At 47.6% G+C, this 15,896-nt stretch overlaps 1 protein-coding gene across 1 annotated transcript in view; it reads right to left on the reverse strand.

Annotated features, from left to right (window-relative positions):
* SYP (synaptophysin) overlaps window positions 1–13,428 on the reverse strand; it is a 61,541-nt gene extending 48,113 nt beyond the window's left edge. The window contains exons 1-2 of the mRNA XM_082263598.1: window positions 13,338–13,428; window positions 8,644–8,709 (exon numbers count right to left, since the gene is read on the reverse strand). Coding sequence (XP_082119724.1) covers window positions 8,644–8,709; window positions 13,338–13,355 — 84 coding nt within the window. The 5' untranslated portion in view covers window positions 13,356–13,428. The remainder of the gene's footprint in view (window positions 1–8,643; window positions 8,710–13,337) is intronic.
* Between the last annotated feature and the right edge of the window lie 2,468 nt (window positions 13,429–15,896).

A 15,896-nucleotide genomic window follows, 5' to 3' on the forward strand; every position in this document is an offset into this window, starting at 1 on the left:
GGTGGAGCCTGCTTGGGCCCCTCCCACAGCTCTGCTCTCTCTCCTGTAACAGGGTGACTGGTCTTGTCTCCGCCCCTTTCTCTAGTTTTCTGGAGGCAGCCTCTAATGGGTGGAGCCTGCTTGGGCCCCTCCCACAGCTCTGCTCTCTCTCCTTGTACAGGGTGACTGGTCTTTTCTCTTCCCCTTTCTGTAGTTTTGTGGAGGCAGCCTCTAATAGGTGGAGCCTGCTTGGGCCCCTCCCACAGCTCTGCTCTCTCTCTCCTTGTACAAGGTGACTGGTCTTGTCTCCGCCCCTTTCTGTAGTTTTCTGGAGGCAGCCTCTAATGGGGGAAGCCTACTTGGGCCCCTCCCGCAGCTCTGCTCTCTCTCCTTGTACAGGGTGACTGGTCTTGTCTCCGCCCCTTTCTGTAGTTTTCTGGAGGCAGCCTCTAATGGGTGAAGCCTACTTGGGCCCCTCCCAAAGCTCTGCTCTCTCTCCTTGTACAGGGTGACTGGTCTTGTCTCCGCCCCTTTCTGTAGTTTTCTGGAGGCAGCCTCTAATGGGTGAAGCCTACTTGGGCCCCTCCCACAGCTCTGCTCTCTCTCCTTGTACAGGGTGACTGGTCTTGTCTCCGCCCCTTTCTGTAGTTTTCTGCAGGCAGCCTGTAATGGGTGGAGCCTACTTGGGCCCTTCCCACAGCTCTGCTCTCTCTCCTTGTACAGGGTGACTGGTCTTGTCTCCGCCCCTTTCTGTAGTTTTCTGGAGGCAGCGTCTAATTGGTGGAGCCTGCTTGGGCCCCTCCCAAAGCTCTGCTCTCTCTCTCATTGTACAGGGTGACTGGTCTTGTCTCTGCCCCTTAAAAAGTAGTTTTCTGGAGATAGCCTCTAATGGGTGGAGCCTACTTGGGCCCCTCCCACAGCTCTGCTCTCCCTCCTTTTACAGGATGACTGGTCTTATCTCTGCCCCTTTCTGTAGTTTTCTGGAGGCAGCCTCTAATGGGTGGAGCCCACTTGGGCCCCTCCCACAGCTCTGCTCTCTCTCCTTGTACAAGGTGACTGGTCTGGTCTCCGCCCCTTTCTGCAGTTTTCTGCAGGCAGCCTGCAGTGGATGGAGCCTGCTAGGCTCCTCCTACAGCTCTGCTCTCAGCACAGGCTATGTACAGCACATTGATGATGTCACTGCTACTTCCACAAAGTAATACCTGGGTTTGCAAAGCCATTTGATGCATTTCTATCCTTTATGGCTATTGAAGAATATATTTAAACGGAGGGTTTTTGTGTCCGGAGATTAGCTTTGAACCATAAATGGTGACTTTGCAGGGTCAGAGTTTACCCCAATCCCCGTCACTGTCATTTTTTCTGGACAGCTTGGCCCGTAGCAATGTAGAGCAATATAGAAATGTGAAAGTATAAAAAAAAATGCTAAATACTATCATTAAATGGACAACATCTTGCTGTTCTCATAACATTTTTCGCAGTGCCGGCCCTTTAATAAGCAATCGGCAGGAAATTAAAGGCAAAGCTGTATTATTGCGGGGCGCATCCCGCACATTTCTGCGTTCTTCCTGTTAATGAAGGCAGATGATGTTCTGCAATAAAGGTAGGAGCAGGAATCTGCAGAGCAATGTGTCCTCGCCTGCGTGTGAATTCCCAGGGAGCGGGGGATGGGGGGTGGGAGCGGCGTGCTGTGCCTACGCTCTCTCTGCATGCCAGTTCACACTGGGCAGCCTGGGCAGGATTTATCCTGGTGGTAATCCAGATTGTGACCTCTCGAATCTCCGCGGAGACCAAGGATTATTTTTAGAGCGTCGGCCATTACCAAGAGTAAAGAGGATTACAGTATAACCCGGGGTGTGAGGATGAACAAGTCCGAGCGGCGGCCGAGGACAAAAATGGAGTCTAAGGCAGCAACGCTGGGCCCCTTTAAGGTCTATGGGGGGCATTCATTCATTTATTTCAAGGGTCACTTAAATCTGATCCCCAGCCTTCCCTTTAGTCTTGCACACGGGTTCCCCCCATCCCTGGGGTCTGTACACCTGCCATGCCCATTATGAGGGGTCCCCACCATCCCTGTGCTGAGTTCCCGGGTTTATACACCTGCTGTGTCCATTATGAGGGGTTCTCACCATCCCTGTGCTGAGTCCCCGGGTCTGTACACCTGCTGTGCCCATTATGAGGGGTTCCCACCATCCCTGTGCTGAGTTCCAGGGTCTGTACACCTGCTGTGCCCATTGTGAGGGGTTCTCACCATCCCTGTGCTGAGTCCCCGGGTCTGTACACCTGCTGTGCCCATTATGAGGGGTTCCCACCATCCCTGTGCTGAGTTCCAGGGTCTGTACACCTGCTGTGCCCATAATGAGGGGTTCTCACCATCCCTGTGCTGAGTTCCAGGGTCTGTACACCCGCTGTGCCCATTATGAGGGGTTCCCAACATCCCTGTGCTGAGTTCCAGGGTCTGTACACCTGCTGTGCCCATAATGAGGGGTTCTCACCATCCCTGTGCTGAGTTCCAGGGTCTGTACACCCGCTGTGCCCATTATGAGGGGTTCCCAACATCCCTGTGCTGAGTTCCTGGGTCTGTACACCTGCTGTGCCCATTATGAGGGGTTCCCACCATCCCTGTGCTGAGTTCCGGGGTCTGTACACCTGCTGTGCCCATTATAAGGGGTTCCCACCATCCCTGTGCTGAGTTCCCAGGTCTATACACCTGCTGTGCCCATTATGAGGGGTTCCCACCATCCCTGTGCTGAGTTCCGGGGTCTGTACACCTGCTGTGCCCATTATGAGGGGTTCCCACCATCCCTGTGCTGAGTTCCTGGGTCTGTACACCTGCCATGCCCATTATGAGGGGTTCTCACCATCCCTGTGCTGAGTTCCCAGGTCTGTACACCCGCTGTGCCCATTATGAGGGGTTCCCACCATCCCAGTCCTGAGTTCCCGGGTTTATACACCCGCTGTGCCCATTATGAGGGGTTCCCACCATCCCTGTGCTGAGTTCCCAGGTCTGTACACCTGCCATGCCCATTATGAGGGGTTCCCACCATCCCTGTGCTGAGTTCCCAGGTCTGTACACCTGCTGTGCCCATTGTGAGGGGTTCCCATCATCCCTGTGCTGAGGTGCAAACTGGTACTGACTAGTATTCCAATGTTTCTCTTCTTCCTCAGTTTTTCTCCATCACTCGGCTAATGTGACCCCAAAGCTGATGGAGAGAGGCAGGGGATGGAGAGAGGCAGGGGAGATTCTAGACATCCTCTTTATCTACTGATGATGCCATTGGTTGTTAGGAGGTTGGCAGCTAGAAGGTCCTAATGGTGCACAATGGAAACCTATGGCTTTGTGTAACTCAAAAGCAGGCTTCATCAACACTCCACCTTGTATAGAAAATTTTGGGCAATTTTTAGGCATTTTGCTGAGGCACCCTTGAAGAAACATCAAGGCACCCCAGGGTGCGTGGGCACCCTGGTTGAAAAAGACTGTAATAGATGGTCTTGTGGTATATTTGGCCAATCTAAACGTACGTTGTTGGCTGTTCCCTTTGTTTAGTTCTAGTCAAACACTGGACCCACGCTAGGTCAATAGGGGTTTACAATAACATGACCTTTTATAATGTTTGGACCCATGGAACGTATGAAACTGTGCAATCTAGAAATTGGAATAGGAAATGCTTCCCTCATAGAAAACGATACATAGGTAGAAAGTGGAAAAGGCCTTTGCCTATGTGGGAATGGTTAACAAACATTCTATATAAAAGGCCAGCAACACAAACCAAAAGAGGGACTCCACAAGACCAAGGAAGGGCTCTGCTAGAGGGGAACCAAAGGACCCAGGAAGGGCTCTGCTAGAGGGGAACCAAAGGACCCAGGAAGGGCTCTGCTAGAGGGGAACCAAAGGACCCAGGAAGGGCTCTGCTAGAGGGGAACCAAAGGACCCAGGAAGGACTCTACTAGAGGGGAGCCAAAGGACCCAGGAAGGGCTCTGCTAGAGGGGAGCCAAAGGACCAAGGAAGGGCTTTGTCATAGGGGAATCCACAAGACCAAGGAAGGACTCTGCTAGAGGGAACCAAAGGACCAAGGAAGGGCTCTGCTAGAGGGAACCAAAGGACCAAGGAAGGGCTCTGCTAGAGGGGAGCCAAAGGACCCAGGAAGGGCTCTGCTAGAGGGGAACCAAAGGACCCAGGAAGGACTCTACTAGAGGGGAGCCAAAGGACCAAGGAAGGGCTTTGTCATAGGGGAATCCACAAGACCAAGGAAGGACTCTGCCAGAGGGGAATCTACAAGACCTGGGAAGGACTCTGCCAAAAGGGAATCCCCAAGATCAAGGAAGGACTCTGCCAGAGGGGAGTTCACAAGACCAAGGAAGGACTCTGCCAAAGTGGAATTTACAAGACCAACGAAGGTCTTTGCCAGATGGGAATTTAAAAGACCTGGGAAGGACTCTGCAAGAGGGGAATCTACAAGACCTGGGAAGGACTCTGCCAGGTGGGAATCCACAAGACCAAGGAAGGACTCTGCCAGAGGGGAATTCCCAAGACCTGTGAAGGACTCTGCCAGAGGGGAATTCCCAAGACCTGGGAAGGACTCTGCCAGGTGGGAATCCACAAGACCAAGGAAGGACTCTGCCAGAGGGGAATTCACAAGACCAAGGAAGGGCTCTGCCAAAGTGGAATTCACAAGACCTAAGAAGGACTCTGCCAGAGGGGAATCTACAAGACCTGGGAAGGGATCTGCCAGGAGGGAATCCACAAGACCAAGGAAGGACTCTGCCAGAGGGGAATTCCCAAGACCAAGGAAGGACTCTGCCAGGTGGGAATCTACAGGACCAAGAAAGGACTGTGTGAGAGGTGAATCCACAAGACCAAGGAAGGACTCTGCCAAAAGAGAATCCACAAGATCAAGGAAGGACTCTGCCAGAGGGGAGTTCACAAGACCAAGGAAGGACTCTGCTAAAGGGGAATCCACAAGACCAAGGAAGGGCTCTGCCAAAGTGGAATTCACAAGACCTAAGAAGGACTCTGCCAGAGGGGAATTCACAAGACCAACGAAGGACTCTGCCAGAGGGGAATCTAAAAGACCAAGGAAGGACTCCGCCGCCTGAGGGGAATTCACAAGACCATGGAATGACTAGGTGAGAGGGGAATCCACAAAATCAAGGAAGGACTCTGCTAGAAGAGACTCCACAGAACCAAAGGAGGACACTGCCAGAGAGGATAACACAAGAAGCCACACCACAAGTGAAAAAACAATACCAAGAATCCAGTTTCCTGCCATTCCTTGAGATGCACTTAGTCCTGTATGCTATGGAAATCGTGGACCAGGAATAACAGAAGCGAAGTGACCTTAGTGTATCCCTATAGCATAGAGCCCATTGTCAGTGTTCATTCCTTAGGAAGGTTAGGTAGCGTGTGCATGTGTGTAGCCCTCTGTATGTCCTATATTGCATTCCTGTCTCTGTACATAGTTTGTATACGTAGCATTTTTTGTTTAGTAGAATCACATGAATACCGGTACTGGGCCAGTTTCCTTAGCATTAATGAAAGAATCAAACAGCAAAGGATGTGATTTGCACCAATTTTCAATTAAAAACTATTGGGGCTCTTGCCCGAGATTTGCACCCCAAACAAAACACGTGCTGATGAAAGAGACTCTTTGTAGTTGGATATAAGAAGTGTATTTATAATAACGTAAATTCCTTTTTATGCAGAAGGTTGCAATTCATCACCTATAATGAGCTTAAAATGCCATCCGGTCAATCGCAATCTACCTGTTGAGTAGATCATGACCCCGCTGTCCTGCCACTCACACCTTAGATCAGTGCAGCAATAGGTACTACAGAACCAAGGGAAGTCCTTGGAGATTTGGGAGGACTTCCCTCACTCTGCTTAGCGCCCCTTCATCAGAGAGAATTTTACAAATGGGGGGGGGGGGATTTGTGCTTAGGGGAGAATATGATTGTACTGGAAGGTATTTGCCTGTGGGGGGAAAATATGTGTTAGTTGATTCTGAGCTCTGTACTCTACATTATGTACTACTGACCCCTGCAACATGCATTACAGATTACTGATCCCTGCAATCTGCATTCCTTACTACTGACCCCTACACTCTGCTATACATACTACTGACCTCTGCAATGTGCCGTACATACTACTGACCCCTGCACTGTGCAATATGTACGTACTACTGACCCCTGCACTGTCTATTACATACTACTGACCCCTGCACTGTGCATTACATGCTACTGACCCCTGCATTGTGCAATACATACTACTGACCCCTGCACTGTGTATTACATACTACTGACCTCTGCACTTTGTATTACATACTACTGACCCCTGCACTTTGTATTACATACTACTGACCCCTGCACTGTGCATTATGTACTGCTGACCCCTGCATTGTGTATTATATACTACTGACCCCTGCACTGTGCATTACATACTACTGACCTCTGCGATGTGCATTACATAATACTGACCCCTGAACTGTGCACATATTACTGACCTCTGCACTCCACAGTACACAATACTACCCTTTACACTCTGCATTACTTACTACTGACCTCTGCAATCTGTAACAATTACTACTTACCTCTGAATTCTGCATTACTTATTCCAGACCCCTGCACTCTGCGTTACACACTCCTGACCTCTAAACTATGTATTAGTTGTTACCGACTCCTGAACTCTGTGTTACTTTCTATTGACCCCTGCACTCTGCATTCCTTACTACTGACCCCTGAACTCTGCGTTACACACTACTGAACCCTGCACTCTGCGTTACACACTACTGAACCCTGCACTCTGCGTTACACACTACTGAACCCTGCACTCTGCATTCCTTACCAATGACCCCTGCACTCTGCATTCCTTACTACTGACCCCTGCACTCTGCATTCCTTACCACTGACCCCTGCACTCTGGCACTCTGCATTCCTTACCTCTGACCCCTGCACTCTGCATTCCTTACTACTGATCTCTGCACTCTGCAATACATACCACTGACCCCTTACACACTACTGACCTCTGAACTTTGTGTTCCTTACTACTGTCCTCTGAGCTCTGCCAATGCTTTTTTTTTTTCTTTTCCCTGAATTTAGCCCATCATGTTTATTATCTCCCCTATAGATCCTAATCCTGCAAAAGGTCACCAAAAACACCAACACATACCATGGAGGAGAAAACAAAAATCTTTCCACCTCCCCCACACTTCTCCATGGTTCACCCCCAGTAAGAAGAAGCTGGTACATGTTATGGGCAGTGCCACATATCTGATGTATATACCATAAACACCGCGCTGCGCATACCCGGATATATCCTGTATACCTACAGAAGATATGGCTGCATGTAATGATCAGACAAATTACCAGACAATAAGAATCAAAAACTGTATATATGACTAAAAACATAAGAGTGTGCGATTTCTTTTAATTATGTGTAGCCCTAGTAGATAGATAGATAGATAGATAGATAGATAGATAGATAGATAGATAGATAGATAGATAGATAGATAGATAGATAGATAGATAGATAGATAGATAGATAGATAGATAGATAGATAGATAGATAGATAGATAGATAGATAGATAGATAGAGATGTGGATAGATAGATAGATAGAGATGTGGATAGATAGATAGATAGAGATGTGGATAGATAGATAGATAGATAGATAGATAGAGATGTGGATAGATAGATAGATAGAGATATAGATAGATAGAGATATAGATAGATAGAGATATAGATAGATAGATAGATAGATAATATATACTGTAGTATATAGATAATATTAGATAATGAATAAATAAGGATGAAAGAAAGAAAGAAAGAAAGAAAGAAAGAAAGAAAGAAAGAAAGAAAGAAAGAAAGAAAGAAAGAAAGAAAGAAAGAAAGAAAGAAAGAAAGAAAGAAAGAAAGATAGATAGATAGATAGATAGATAGATAGATAGATAGATAGATAGATAGATAGATAGAGATAGAGATAGATAGATATATACTGTAGCATATAGATAATATTAGATAAGAAAGAAAGAAAGAAAGAAAGAAAGAAAGAAAGAAAGAAAGAAAGAAAGAAAGAAAGAAAGAAAGAAAGAAAGAAAGAAAGAAAGAAAGAGAGAAAGAAAGAAAGAAAGAAAGAAAGAGAGAAAGAAAGAGAGAAAGAAAGAAAGAAAATAGGATAGATAGATAGATATAGATAGATAGATAGATAGATAGATAGATAGATAGATAGATAGATAGATAGATAGATAGATAGATAGAATATACTGTAGTATATAGAAAAGAAAGAAAGAATATATACTGTAGTATATAGATAAGAAAGAATGAATATATACTGTAGTATATAGATAAGAAAGAATGAATATATACTGTAGTATATAGATAAGAATGAATGAATATATACTGTAGTATATAGATAAGAAAGAATGAATATATACTGTAGTATATAGATAAGAAAGAATGAATATATACTGTAGTATATAGATAAGAAAGAATGAATATATACTGTAGTATATAGATAAGAATGAATGAATATATACTGTAGTATATAGATAAGAAAGAATGAATATATACTGTAGTATATAGATAAGAAAGAATGAATATATACTGTAGTATATAGATAAGAAAGAATGAATATATACTGTAGTATATAGATAGATAGACATAGTGACTTACCCATTGCAGAACTTTCATGAAGCCCAGAGGTTCCTTCACTATACGGAATTGCCCCCCTGCCACCAGCTGCTGGAGAGAAGAGAGAGATCAGCGCATACAGACAGTATAATACAGACGGTATAATGTGGACGGCTCTGTCCATGGTGCTGAACTTCCACCTATAGAGAAATTATTGTATGAAGGAGATAAGGGCCTCTGTCCATGGTACTGATCCTCTACACATAGAGATGTATGCGGCTCCTATGACCCATGATTGTCAGTGTATGGAATTGCTAAGGGCCTCTGTCCATGGTGCTGAACCTTCACCTTTAGGGATGTATAATGCCTTTATGAGTCATGATTGTCAGTGTCTGGAAGTGCTAAGTGCCCATGGTACTGATCCTCTACCTGTATAGATGTGTGTGGCCCTTATAACCCATGATTGTCAGCGAATAGAGGAGATAAGGACCCCTGTCCTTGGTAATAATCCTCTACCTGTAGAGATGTATGTGGTCCTTTTGACCCATGATTGTCTTTGTAAAGAAGAGATAAGGGCCCCTGTCCATGGTACTGATCTTCCACCTTTAGGGATGTGTGTGGCCCTGATGACCCATGATAGTCAGTGTATGGAGCTGCTAAGGGCCCCTGTCCATGATGCTGAACCTCAACCTTTAGGGATGTGTGTGGCCCTTATGACCCATGATTGTCAGTGTATAGAAGAGATAAGGGCCCCTGCCCATGGAACTAATCCTCTACCGTAGAGATGTATGTGGCCCTTTTGACCCATGATGGTCAGTGTATGGAGCTGCCAAGGGGCCCTGTCCATTGTACTGATCTTCCACCTTTAGGGATGCATGTGGCCCTAATGACCCATGATTGTCAGTGAACAGAGAAGAGAATGGCCCCTGTTCTTGGTACTAATCCTCTACCTGTAGAGATGTATGTGGTCCTTATGACCCATGATGGTCAGTGCATGGAGCTGCTAAGGGCCTCTGTCCATGGTTCTGAACCTCCATCTTTAGGGGTGTATGTGGCCCCTATGACCCATGATTGTCAGTGTAAAGAAGAGATAAGGGCCCCTGTCCATGGCACTGATCTTCCACCTTTAGGGATGTGTGAGCCTTTTATGACCCATGATTATCAGCGTATAGAGGAGATAAGGGCTCCTGTCCATGGTAATAATCCTCTACCTGTAGAGATGTATGTGGCCCTTATGACCCTTGATTGTCAGTGTATAGAGGAGATAAGGGCCTCTGTCCATGTTACTGATCCTCTACACATAGAGATGTATGTGGCCCCTTATGACCCATGATTGTCAGTGTATGGAGCTGCTAAGGGCCCCTGTCAATGGTGCTGAACCTCAACCTTTAGGGATGTATGTCGCCCCTTATGAACCATGATTGTCAGTGTATAGAAGAGATATGGGCCCCTGTCCATGGTACTGATCCTCCTCCTTTAGGAATTTATGTGGCCCTTATGACCCACAATTGTCAGTGTATTGAGAAGATAAGGGTCTCTGTCCATGTTACTGATCCTCTACCCGTAGAGATGTATGTGACCCTTATGACCCATGATTGTCAGTGTATGGAGCGGCTAAGGGCCCCTGTCCATGGTGCTGAACCTCAACATTTAGGGATGTATGTGGCCCTTATGACCCATGATTGTCAGTGTATGGAGCTGCTAAGGGCCCCTGTCCATGGTGCTGAACCTCAACATTTAGGGATGTATGTGGCCCTTATGACCCATGATTGTCAGTGTATAGAGGAGATAAGGGTCTCTGTCCATGTTACTGATCCTCTACCCATAGAGATGTATGTGGCCCTTATGACCCATGATTGTCAGTGTATGGACCTGCTAAGGGCCCCTGTCCATGGTGCTGAACTTCCACCTTTAGGGATGTATGTGGCCCCTATGGCCCACAATTGTCAGTGTATGGAGGTGCTAAGGGCCCCTCCAGGATGTGATGTCATCCAGCTCACATGACAGATCAGCAGACGTTGCCATCATCTGGCTGATCTTTTCCACAGAATAACAATGAAATGTGCCATGACAGACGCTGCATGGAGTGTGCTCAGCCCCGGCCCCCCCCCCCCCCCCACTCTCCGCTCTCCTGTTTTGTTCTGCAGCCATCACAATATAATGATGACTAATGTGATAATGAGACACCCCTCCGAGGATTTCCATGCAGCGAACCAAAAGCAAATTCCTATTTCCTTTCATCTGCACCTGATCGGGTGTTCAGGGACGGGTGTCATCACGTGATTGGATGATATTTACACCATTTGTTGAGTGAAAATCCTCCACTTCTTCAGTTAATCAGTTTTGATGCATCTAAAACACACGGCTCTCAGATATTCCAACCATCCAACCTGATCTCTGGAGGGGGGGGGGGGGTATGAGTCATCAGATCTAATGAAAATATCATTGTCCTTTTTATATTCAGTGGAGTGTCATGGGTGGATGGGGACGGCGGGATGTCCTTGTGTGCAGAAAAGGCCACAATATTACACCGAGACCACCAAGCCGATGAATAACAAGAGCCCACCGAGACTTCCTGTATAATGATTTATAACACCATACTATGAGCCCTTCCCCCCCACACTCTGCATTCAACAATGACAATGTAACAAAATCTAACAAATACATAGACGTGGGTTACATCGACGACATATCTTAACCTGGAATCTATATATACATATACAGTATATACATAGCGTATTCATAAATGACAGATCTATCCATCCATCTATTGCTAAAGGTATATGTGTAGTACATAAAATATCCCAGCAAGACAAATCATATAAATATATATTACTATACTCTAAGACTTGGGGCCCTTCCCCCCACACTCTGTATTCATCAGTGACAATTTAACAAAATGTAACAAATACATAGTACTAAGAATGTAGCAGCTTGCAATCTATATGACTCTATATGCTTCTATAATATGTATCTCTATGTTTATATGTTATGTTCCTCTATGTTTGTGCGATATGCATCTCTATGTTTATATAATGTGTATCTTTAATTTTGTATAATGTGTATATTCATGTTTATTTAATATGTATCGCTATATGTATCTCTATGTTTATATATTATGTATCTCTATGTTTCTATAATATGTATCTCTATGTTTTTATATTATGTATCTCTATGTTTCTATAATATGTATCTCTATGTTTCTATAATATGTATCTCTATGTTTTTATATTATGTTTCTCTATGTTTCTATAATATGTATCTCTATGTGTATATAATATGTACCTCTGTGTTTATATAATGTGTATCTTTATGTTTATATATTGTGTATCCCTATGTTTCTATAATATGTATCTCTATGTTTTTATATTATGTTTCTTTATGTGTATATAATATGTATCTCTATGTGTATATAATATGTATCTCTATATGTATATAATATGTAGCTCTATGCTTTTATATTATGTTTCTCTAGGTGTATATAATATGTACCTCTATGTTTATATAATGTGTATCTTTATGTTTTTATAATATGTATCTTTATGTTTATATATTATGTATCTCTATGCTTTTATATTATGTTTCTCTATGTGTATATATTATGTATCTCTATGTGTATATAATATGTATATCTATGTGTATATATTATGTATCTCTATGTGTATATATTATGTATCTCTATGTGTATATAATATGTATCTCTATGTGTATATAATATGTATCTCTATGTATATAGAACATGTGACTCTATGTTTCTCTACCAAGTATCTATACATGGAAATATATTTAGTAGATCTTAGCTATATATAGATTGTATTTGATAAATAAATACTAAATATTCAGTAGCCTACAATCAAAGTATCTCTGTGTTTCTCGGACATATCTCTGTACATAGAAGTGTATATAGCAGAGGACAGCTGACATTCTTAGCCTGGAATACAGATGAAGAGCACTCAGTAAATGACATTCTTGGCCTGCAATCTTCCATCCATTAATTAATATCTATCAAATTATTATTATTATTAATGAATTATGTTTCTGAAGATCCCCCCCTTCAGTCTCTGTATAGGACACACAATACCCCATCAAGACAAATCACAGGTTTTATATTACTATACTACAGACCTGAAGCCCTTCCCCCACACTCTGTATTCATCAATGACAATGTAACAAAATGTATCAAATGCATAGAAGAGGGTTTAGTAAACCTTAGCTTGGACCGTGTATATATATATATATATAGTATTTAATAGATGAATGCTATGTAGGGGTACATATAATAAATACATATATAGGTAAGGTCTGATATAGATATATATAATATAGAGTATATAGATGAAGGTGAGGTGTGGTATATAGATGTATATATGTCTATTTTGGACACCCCTGCTCTGATCCCTCCTCTAATATATAATAAATGAATACTATGTATCTATTATCCTCTCTCTCTATAGATAGATATATATATATATACAGTATATAGATAGAGGTGATGTGTGGTATATATATATATATATCCCCCTCCTTGGAGCTCCTCACCCCCCCCCCCCCCCCCCATTCTCCTCTCCTCCCTTCCCTCCTCCATCTGTTTTTCTCTCTCCATCACCTTCTCCCTTTATCCCTCTGCCCCCCTCTTTCCCTGCCCCCCTCCCCACTTCTCAGTGTCCCCCCCTGGGTGTGCCCCCCTCCCCCTTGCACCCCCTGTCCCCCTCCCCCTCCCCCTCCCCGGTCCTCACCTGGTTGATCACCTCCATGTCTGCAGGATGCTGGTGAATCGCGGCAGAGCGGAGGGCGGAGCGGCTTTATGTGGAAGAGCCGGGCAGGCGGCGGGTGGGGGGAGGAGAGTGTCTAGAAGAGCTGTCAGAAGAGCGGCCAATGGGGAGCCGGGAGATGGGAGGTGCTCGGTGACGTCAGTAGCCTCCATCTTAACTGAGGGCAGAGCTGCCAAAAATAGAGCTGGGAAGGTTGGTGGTAGGGGAGCAGGCGTGGCTTCTTCCAGCCTGGCTGCTTCCCACTCCCAGTGTACCCAGCAGTGTGCAGCCAGGTGCATGGGCTTCCTCCACCCAGGCTACCCCCTCCCAGTGCAGCCAGGTGCATGGGCTTCCTCCACCCAGGCTACCCCCTCCCAGTGCAGCCAGGTGCATGGGCTTCCTCCATCTAGGCTACCACCCAGTGCAGCCAGGTGCATGAGCTTCCTCCATCCAGGCTACCCCCCCCCCTCAGTGCAGCCAGGTGCATGGGCCTCCTCCAGCCAGGCTACTCCCCCCAGTGCAGACAGGTATATGAGCCTCTTCCAACCAGGCAACCCCCCCCCCCCCCGAGTGCAGCCAGGAGCATGGGTCTCTTCCAACCAGGCTGATCCCCAGGGTACCAACAGTGTGCAGCCAAGTGCATGGGCCTCTTCCAGCCAGGTTACTCCCCCCAGTGCAGTCAGGTGCATGGGCCTCTTCCAGCCAGGCAACCCCCCCGCCCCACTGCAGCCAGGAGCATGGGCCTCCTCCAGCCAGGCTACCCCCTTCCCCGGTGCAGCCAGTTGCATGGGTCTCTTCCAGCCAGTCTACCACCCCCCACAGTGCAGCCAGGAGCATGGGCCTCCCATAGCCAGACTAATCCCCAGGGTACCCAACACAGTGCAGCCAGGTGCATGGGTCTCTTCCAGCCAGTCTATAGTGCAGCCAGGAGCATGGGCCTCCTCCAGCCAGGCTACTCCCCACAGTGCAGTCAGGAGCTTGGGCCAGGCTGATCCAACGGGTACCCAACAGTATGCAGCCAGGAGCATGGGCCTCCTCCAGCCAGGCTACCCCCTCCCCCTTCACCGGTGCAGCCAGGTGCATGGGTCTCTTCCAGACAGTCTACCACCCCCCCCCCCCCCTGTGCAGTCAGGTTCATAGGCCTCTTACAGCCAGGCAACTCCCCCCCCCCCCAGTGTAGCCAGGAGCATGGGACTCCTCCAGCCAGGCTAATTCCCAGGGTACCCAACAGTGTGCAGCCAGGTGCATGGGCCGCTTTCAGCCTGGCTACCCCCCCCCCCCCCAGTGCAGCCAGTAGCATGGGCCTCCTCCAGCCAGGCTACCCCCCCCACCCCCACAGTGCAGACAGGTGCAATGGGCCTCTTCCAGCCAGGCTACTCCCCCCAGTGCAGTCAGGTGCATGGGCCTCTTCCAGCCAGGCAACCCCCCCCCCCCACTGCAGCCAGGAGCTTAGGCCAGGCTGATCCAAAGGGTACCCAACAGTATGCAGCCAGGAGCATGGGCCTCCTATAGCCAGGCTACCCCCCCTTCACAGGTGCAGCCAGGTGCATGGGTCTCTTCCAGACAGTCTACCACCCCCCCCCCCTGTGCAGTCAGGTTCATAGGCCTCTTCCAGCCAGGTAACTCCCCCCCCCAGTGTAGCCAGGAGCATGGGCCTCCTCCAGCCAGGCTAATCCCCAGGGTACCCAACAGTGTGCAGCCAGGTGCATGGGCCGCTTTCAGCCTGGCTACCCCCCCAGTGCAGCCAGTAGCATGGGCCTCTTCCAGCCAGGCTACCCCCCCCCCCACAGTGCAGCCAGGTGCAATGGGCCTCCTCCAGCCAGGCTACCCCCCCCTGTGCGGTCAGGTTCATAGGCCTCTTCCAGCCAGGCAACCCCCCCCAGTGTAGCCAGGAGCATGGGCCTCCTCCAGCCAGGCTAATCCCCAGGGTACCCAACAGTGTGCAGCCAGGTGCATGGGCCGCTTTCAACCTGGCTACCCCCCCCCCCAGTGCAGCCAGTAGCATGGGCCTCCTCCAGCCAGGCTACCCCCCCCCCCCCCACAGTGCAGCCAGGTGCAATGGGCCTCTTCCAGACAGGCTACCCCCCCCAATGCAGCCAGGTGCATGGGCCTCTTCCAGCCAGGCAACCCCCCCCCCCACAGTGCAGCCAGGTGCAATGGGCCTCTTCCAGACAAGCTACCCCCTCCAGTGCAGCCAGGTGCATGGACCTCTTCCAGCCAGGCAACCCCTCCCTCAGTGCAGCCAGGAACATGGGCCTCCTCCAGGCCAGGCTACTCTCCCCAGTTCAGCCAGGAGCATGTGCCTCCAGCCAGGCTACCCCCCCCCCACTACAGCCAGGAGCATGGGCCTTTTCAGGCCAGGCTGATCCCCAGGGTACCCAACAGTGTGCAGCCAGGTGCATGGTCCTCTTCCAGACAGGCTACCCCCCCAGCCAACACTGCAAGCATGTGCATAAGCCTCTTCCAACCAGGATACCACCTCAACACTGCAGCCAGGTGCGTGGGCCTCCTCCAGCCTGGCTGATACCCAGCAGTGTGCAGCCA

This window comes from Pelophylax lessonae (genome assembly GCF_965119305.1).
Source record: "Pelophylax lessonae genome assembly, chromosome: 7".
NCBI lineage: Eukaryota > Metazoa > Chordata > Amphibia > Anura > Ranidae > Pelophylax > Pelophylax lessonae.